This window comes from Amia ocellicauda, chromosome 19 (genome assembly GCF_036373705.1).
Source record: "Amia ocellicauda isolate fAmiCal2 chromosome 19, fAmiCal2.hap1, whole genome shotgun sequence".
Taxonomy (NCBI): domain Eukaryota; kingdom Metazoa; phylum Chordata; class Actinopteri; order Amiiformes; family Amiidae; genus Amia; species Amia ocellicauda.
This window is the reverse complement of record NC_089868.1, coordinates 26,415,754-26,422,687: the sequence shown is the minus strand read 5'-3', so window position 1 is coordinate 26,422,687 and position 6,934 is coordinate 26,415,754. Positions and strand designations below refer to the sequence as shown.

Genomic DNA, 6,934 nt, shown 5'->3' with positions numbered 1-6,934 from the left:
AACCTAACAGAGCAGGAACCCCTCACACAATATCTGTCCTCCCTCTACTGATGTGTGGATATGATAGGAGCTTTGAACAGAGTGTAGTTTAGATCTGTGGGGCTGATCACACTGCTGTAACTGTGCTGTCTGCTGGGCAGGAGAAACGCCTCCTGTGGGGGAGGGTGGGAGCTCTGTGTGAAACTCACTGGTGGGGAGTGAGAGGACAGCGCCGGGCAGCAGCCAGCAGACGAGCCCCAGACCCACCAGCACCGGAGCAAACCCACAAGTCAGTAAGTGTCGCAGGCGTGCTTGTGTGCAATGCATTGTGTAGGGGCTGGCTGTTGCGGAGTGGAGCAGAGATTTGCGGGGCGCTATATACCAGCACAGCTACACATAGGACGGGGGGGTTTCGGGTGTAAAAGTGTGAGAAAGTTGGCAGATTGGGGACTCGGGTTTCACAAAATAACCCAACGGACGAAAGCGAACTACACGCATGTACATCATAGCGGTGACTTTGTTCTTAGGAGTAGTTTCGCATGCATGTATTCATTCTTATTCAGACGTTTTCCTGATTTCTTTCTTCCTCCGCAGACGCACGTAGCCAGGGCCAGATTGCACAGTAACGCCGGCTACACTTTAGCAGCGACACACTTGATGCCAAACAGTGTCACTTTACATGACGGTTTCACTCCAGCTTCTGTCCTGCAGTCACTTATTTAGAACCAGTTTGCAGTGCACATGCGCAGACGAATCCGTGGGCGAGCACGCACTGTGTTGTGCGGTCACGAGCTGTGCGTGACAATTGCGTGTCTGCGTGTCTGGCGCCATCTAGTGGCCACGGCGACACACCCTGCGTTATAAACACGGCCTGTCTCAGTGACTCGCAGCCCCGCTGTTTGAGTCGACTGTGTGTGCTGGCGATATGAAAGACTACACACACTCTACACACACTCTACACACACTCTACACACACACTGCAGATCAGCACCAATGACACTCATACTGCACCTGCGCGGAGCACCGCCGTCCGTATCAATATCAGTGCGTGGATGAAAGATATAAACACCTTGAACATAAGAGCAAGAAAGAAAGAAAAATAAACAGAACAACTGAAAGAAAGAGAGAAAGAAAAAGAAGGACGGAAAGAAAGAAAGCGAAAAAGAAACAGGCAAATAGAAAAAGACAGACAGACAGATAGAAAGAGAAAAAGAAAGAGACAGAAAGGGGAAAAGAAAGACAGACGGACAGACAGAAAGGGAAAAAGAAAGACAGCTTGTGAATGAAACAGCCTGAAAGAGACCCACACGTGTGTGCCGGACTGCAAGAGACACAACACACACCCAACACACAACACAACACACCCGACACACAACACAACACAACACACCACACACCACACAAAACACAACACAACAGCACAACACAACACACAGCACAACACACAGCACAACACACAACACAACACAACACACCACACACGACACAAAACACAACACAACAGCACAGCACAACACACAACACAACACACCCGACACACAGCACAACACACTCAACACACAACACAACACACCACGACACACAAAACACAACAGCACAACACAACACAACACACACAACACAGTTGTGTTTGCTGGCTGTACCGGTGTGCCGGAGGCCTGCTCATGCTTTGTTTCTGTATAATTGTTTGAATTATTCTGTTCACCTCTGTGTTTCCACTCTGTGAGACGTTTCTGTTACCTTTTGAGTCAGTCAATCCATTGATTAGTGTCTCACCCATCCCTCTTATCTCCCACCCACCTGTCCTCGCTCTCTCCCATCCCTTCTCCCATCCCTCTCTCCCTCTCCTCTCTCTCTGCTCTCTCTCTCCCCCAGCAGTCACCATGGCTCGGCGCATTGCGATCATCGGCGGGGGCAGCTCGGGGCTGGCCTGTGTAAAGTGCTGCCTGGACGAGGGGCTGGAGCCGGTGTGCTTCGAGAGCAGCGAGGACATCGGGGGGCTCTGGAGGTTCAAGGTGAGGCCGCCGGCGCCACGTCTCCTCCTCCGTGCCACACGACTCCAGCGCTGACCAAAGTGACACCGCATCACTGGAGTCGGGACTCTGACCTCACTGGGGCATTTCACACTTCAGTGAGGATACAACACCAGTCACATGACTGCAGTTGTCATTGTTCGATTATGGTGGTTGTTCTATGTAGCCTGTATAACAGAAACGAACTCTGAACTTTCTCTCCTCCATTTCTCCCTCCCTCCCCTCCTCCCTCGCTTCCCAGGAGACCCCCGAGCCGGACCGGGCCAGTATCTATCACTCTGTCATCATCAACACCTCCAAGGAGAGAATGTGCTTCAGCGACTTCCCGATCCCGGCGCACTTCCCCAACTACATGCACCACTCGCTCATCATGGACTACTTCCGCATGTACGCCGAGCACTTCCAGCTGCTCCCGCACATCCGCTTCCAGGTGAGAGGCCACCAGCGTGGCTGTACGGTTCTTCAGTTAATGTGTTATTAGGAGCCCAGCTGGTGCAGAGTCTAACCCCCCTCTCTTCCCTCTCTCTGTGTATGCGTGTGCGTGTCAGACCCGTGTGCGCAGTGTGGAGCAGCGCCCTGACTTCTCTCGCTCGGGGCAGTGGCAGGTGGTCACAGTGGATAGGGAGGGGCGGGAGGAGAGCTCTGTGTTCGATGGCGTGCTGGTCTGCACGGGGCACCACGTCCACCCACACCTGCCCCTCCACGACTTCCCAGGTGAGGAAGACAGGGAATCTCTATCAGCACAAACCTTGCACTAGTACTGAACCCGAGTTAATGATTCCCCAGACTGAGCGAGTAACGCAGGCAGGTGCGGGCGTGTCTCAGGGCTGTAGCCTCTCTTCACACAGGGCCCAGCCCTGCTGTCAGGTGTCGTAACTGAGTTGGATAGATGTGTGTGTATATATATATATATATATATATATATTTATATAGAAGAGTCCAAACAAGCACTGACGTCTCCCAGAGCTGCTGTGTGTCTGTCCCATGCCCCGGAAGCGACCGGTCTTGACCTCTGCAGACACTGGGCCGCAGGGATGGACGCGCACTGCCTCCCTCCGCCTGCAGGACGCTGCCGTTATTCAACTGCAATCTGCGGCCGGACGCCACACTGCCTAACCCAGAGGTTCCCCAACTTTTTGGCTGTTGCCCCCTCTATACATTTGGGTCACAGCTCACACACCCCCGTCTCACACGTTCATATTTATTACCGTTTATATATTTGAAAGCCCTGGTACTTAAAAATGAATACACTTTTATTTGGCCATTTACATTAGTAACACCAGGATCTCTCGATGCATTAATCTCTCTACTTCTCACGGGTGAGTCTGAATCAACATAAAGCAGATACAGTAACGCACTCCCTCCATTTCAGTGCATTTCACCGGTTATTTAATATATATGTAATGTCTTTGTTATAATAATGATTTAATTGAATAAACTTCTGAGTTTAATTCTAAGTGAGATATATTGTAACAGGAATAAGTGCATCTTTATGACATAATAATAATAATAATAATAATAATAATAATAATAATAATAATAATAATAATAATATGACTGTGAACACGAGAATGGTGTAGTAATAACCCTGGGGGGCTGAAACCTGATCTGAGAGCATTGCCCCCCCTCACCGCCCGCTCCTCCCCCAGGGATCGAGACTTTCACAGGCAAGTACTTCCACAGCCGGGACTACAAGAGTCCCGAGGAGTTCAGAGGGAAGAGCGTGGTGGTGATCGGCATCGGCAACTCTGGAGGGGACATCGCTGTGGAGCTGAGCCACGTGACCGACAAGGTGAGCCCCCACACCACCACGACACCCCGCAGCTCTGAGAGACGCTGCTCCCTGTCCCTCCCTCTCTCTCTCTCTCTCGTATCCTGGCCCTTTCATCCATTCAACCTCATGGTGTTTTTGGCAGTCAGTCTCATCAGAGCAGGCCGGGCCGGTCCAGGGCTCGGCAGCAGCACTGAGGAACAACACACACCACAGTTACACTTCACAGCTCAGCAGACACTGACAGACATACTTACATCAACTGGATATGAATGGTTGTATTTTGTTGTAAAGTGTTTTCTCTCTGTAACACTTTCTCTCTCTCTCTCTCCCTCTTCCTGTTGTCTTCCACCATTCCTTCTCCCTGTTATCCTCTCTACCTCTCCACCTCCCCTGCTTCCCTCGGCCCCTTTCTCTGTCTGGCTCTGTCTCCTCATATTTCCGCCTCCTCTCCTCTCCCTCTTCCTCCCCTTCACCCTATCGGTCCCTCTCCCTCTCTCTGCCTGCAGCTGTTCCTCAGTACCCGGCGGGGGGCGTGGATTCTGAACCGCGTGGGCGCGGGAGGCGTCCCAGGAGACATGCAGTTTGGCCGTGTGGCCAGGACGCTGCAGGGTGTGCTGCCCCTGGGCTTCTACAGCAGCCTGGGCGAGAAGCACCTCAACAGCAGGTTTAACCACAAGCTGTACTCCCTGCAGCCCAAGCACAGGTGAGCCAGAGCACACACATGCACACACACACACATGCACACGCACACGCACACGCACACACGCACACGCATGCCCTCTCATTCCCCCCCAGGCTGTTCAGTCAGCACCCCACAGTGAACGACGAGCTGCCGAACCGGATCCTGTCGGGCCGGGTGCAGGTGAGGCCCAACGTGCGGGAGTTCCGGGGGGGGGCGGTGGTGTTCGAGGACGGCAGCGTGGAGGAGGGGGTGCACGCCGTCGTCTTCGCCACGGGGTACCGCTTCTCCTTCCCCTTCCTGTCCGACTCGGTGCTGCCCGTGCAGGACAACCGGGCGACCCTGTACAAGCACGTGTTCCCGCCCGCGCTGCAGCGCCACACGCTGGCCGTGGTGGGCCTGGTCCAGCCGCTCGGAGCCATCATGCCCATCGCAGAGATGCAGGCGCGCTGGGCCACCCGCGTCTTCCAAGGTACGGCCTCGCTGCCACCGCCACACCATGCTCTTGACAAAGTCTTGCTGTACGTTCTCCCCCCGTCCTGCGTTTGTCCTGTTAATGTCTGGTCTGTCGGGCCGAGCTGCTTAATTACCAAACTGTCTTGTAGTCGTTCAGATGTGGCTGTTTTTTAAAGAAACGCTACAGTTACACACAGCAGGCGCAGCTGCACTACGCCATCTTTACAGGCGCCTCTCCATGCAGACTGACACAAGAGACCGGTACAGGGCTCAGAGGTGTGGGGGCGAGGGGCAGACGCTCGGCCTCCATTAGCTCTTCATGCAGTTCCCATGTTTGACCACAAGACGCCATAATAAATCTGCTGCTGCAGTGCGGTGCCGAGATCTCCTGCCCCAAACTGTGCAAGAGCTGGGTAGAAAAACAGTGATTTTAACTCTGAATACTTCTGACACTGGGGTGGGAGGGCCTGTCAGTCGGGGGGTGTGGTCTCCCAGCCCTGGGCGTGTCACTGTCCTGTCTACCTGCTGACACACAGCACCTGTGTCTGATTGACAGGGCTAAACAAGCTGCCCCCCCTGGATGCCATGCTGAAGGACATTGTGAAGAAGAGAGAAAACATGGCCAAGAGGTGAAACCCTTCCCCTGTCATGTCTGTGCATCTCTGTACATGTCACACCCCCCCTCATGGCTAGGGCCTATATGTGTATGAGTGTGTACATGAGTGTATTTAACTGTGTTTGTGCATAGTTAAGTGTGTGAATATGTGAGGTGTGTGTGTCGGTGTTGTATCTGTCCTGTCTTTGCTGTATTCTGTGTTCTGGCTCTGCAGGTACGTCTCCTCCCAGAGACACACCATCCAGGTGGACTACATGCCCTACATGGACGAGCTGGCGGAGCAGTTTGGGGTGCGCCCCAGTGTGCTGGCGCTGCTGCTGCGGGACCCTCGTCTGGGGCTGAGGGTGCTCCTGGACCCCTGCACCCCGTACCAGTACCGGCTCTGCGGGCCGGGGAAGTGGGCCGGCGCTCGCCACGCCATCCTCACGCAGTGGGAGCGAGTGGCCCAGCCAATGAGGACGCGGCCGGTCCCGGACCTGCCACGCCCCTCCGGCCTGCCCCTGCTGCTCCATGTGTCGGTGGCCGGCCTGCTGCTCTGTGCCGCTGTGCTCTACACTCGCCAGCACCCCCCCGCCTTCCTGCAGGACCCCCCCGCCTGCCTGCAGCAGCCCCTCACGTTTCTGCAGAGCCTGTGGCTGCGTTTCGCTCCACAGTGACCAGCGCTGACTGCCAGTGGCAGCACCTCTCACCCCTGACCACCATCACAACATCCACAGTCTATACAGTTTATACAGAGTTTTAACCATCAGAACTGCATATGAAAGTCTTGTCTGTGACGTGATATAGAGTCTGTAACCTGGCTGTCTGTGGAAGGATCATACTTTGTGAAGAAGACAAAGATTAAATACTTACCTAATGGTGTGCAGTGCATGTGTTGTGTTTCTGGAGTGTGTGTGTAGTGTGTGCAATGTGCATGTAGTGTGTGTGTGTAGTGTGTATGCAGTGTGCGAAGGGCGCTATACTAAATACATGGATTGACTGATTGCTGCATCAGGGACACAGAGATCAGACACTGCACCGTCTCAGCTCTCTCGAAATCTCAATAAAACGGTTGTTCCCTCATCCTGAAATACAATTACTCTCACTCTTATTACACATCACAATAAATGCAATTCAGTAATGCACTTGTACAGACAGTGAAGCTAAATACTGTATACATTACAGCAATCATGCAAAATACTTGTTTTATTCTATATTTGCCACGCTGCTGACTTGGTTTTTATTCAGTTTATTTTAATTGTGTATTTATTTAGTTAAAGCACCTTAGACTTGGAAATGTTACTGTAACCTTTCACAGTTCTGTCTAGAAAACAAATGGCCTTGAACCAATAACCCCTGAGAGAGTCTGATCAAAACCACGACGTGAAGATGAAGTGATGTCTCCGCTCGACGCAACA

At 52.9% G+C, this 6,934-nt stretch overlaps 1 protein-coding gene across 4 annotated transcripts; it reads left to right on the top strand.

Annotated features, from left to right (window-relative positions):
- Positions 1–6,398, top strand: LOC136714811 (flavin-containing monooxygenase 5). 4 transcript variants are annotated; one of them, XM_066692430.1, is made up of 9 exons: positions 1–268; positions 1,858–1,994; positions 2,254–2,442; positions 2,561–2,726; positions 3,662–3,804; positions 4,293–4,489; positions 4,582–4,937; positions 5,478–5,550; positions 5,752–6,398. In XM_066692430.1, the coding sequence occupies exons 2-9, from the start codon at positions 1,863–1,865 to the stop codon at positions 6,191–6,193; spliced, it is 1,698 nt and encodes a 565-aa protein (XP_066548527.1). In that variant the 5' UTR covers positions 1–268; positions 1,858–1,862; the 3' UTR covers positions 6,194–6,398. The 4 variants fall into 4 exon arrangements, with proteins under 4 accessions (XP_066548527.1, XP_066548525.1, XP_066548526.1 ...); XM_066692428.1 differs by having other exon boundaries at positions 1,855–1,994; XM_066692429.1 differs by having other exon boundaries at positions 1–272.
- The last annotated feature ends 536 nt before the right edge of the window (positions 6,399–6,934 follow it).

Coding starts and splice junctions, on each gene's coding strand:
- LOC136714811 (XM_066692430.1), top strand. CDS start 1,863: ATGGCTCGGCGCATTGCGATCATCGGCGGGGGCAGCTCGGGGCTGGCC. Junction 3,805..4,292: donor TGAGCCACGTGACCGACAAG/GTGAGCCCCCAC, acceptor CTCTGCCTGCAG/CTGTTCCTCAGTACCCGGCG. Junction 4,938..5,477: donor GGCCACCCGCGTCTTCCAAG/GTACGGCCTCGC, acceptor TCTGATTGACAG/GGCTAAACAAGCTGCCCCCC.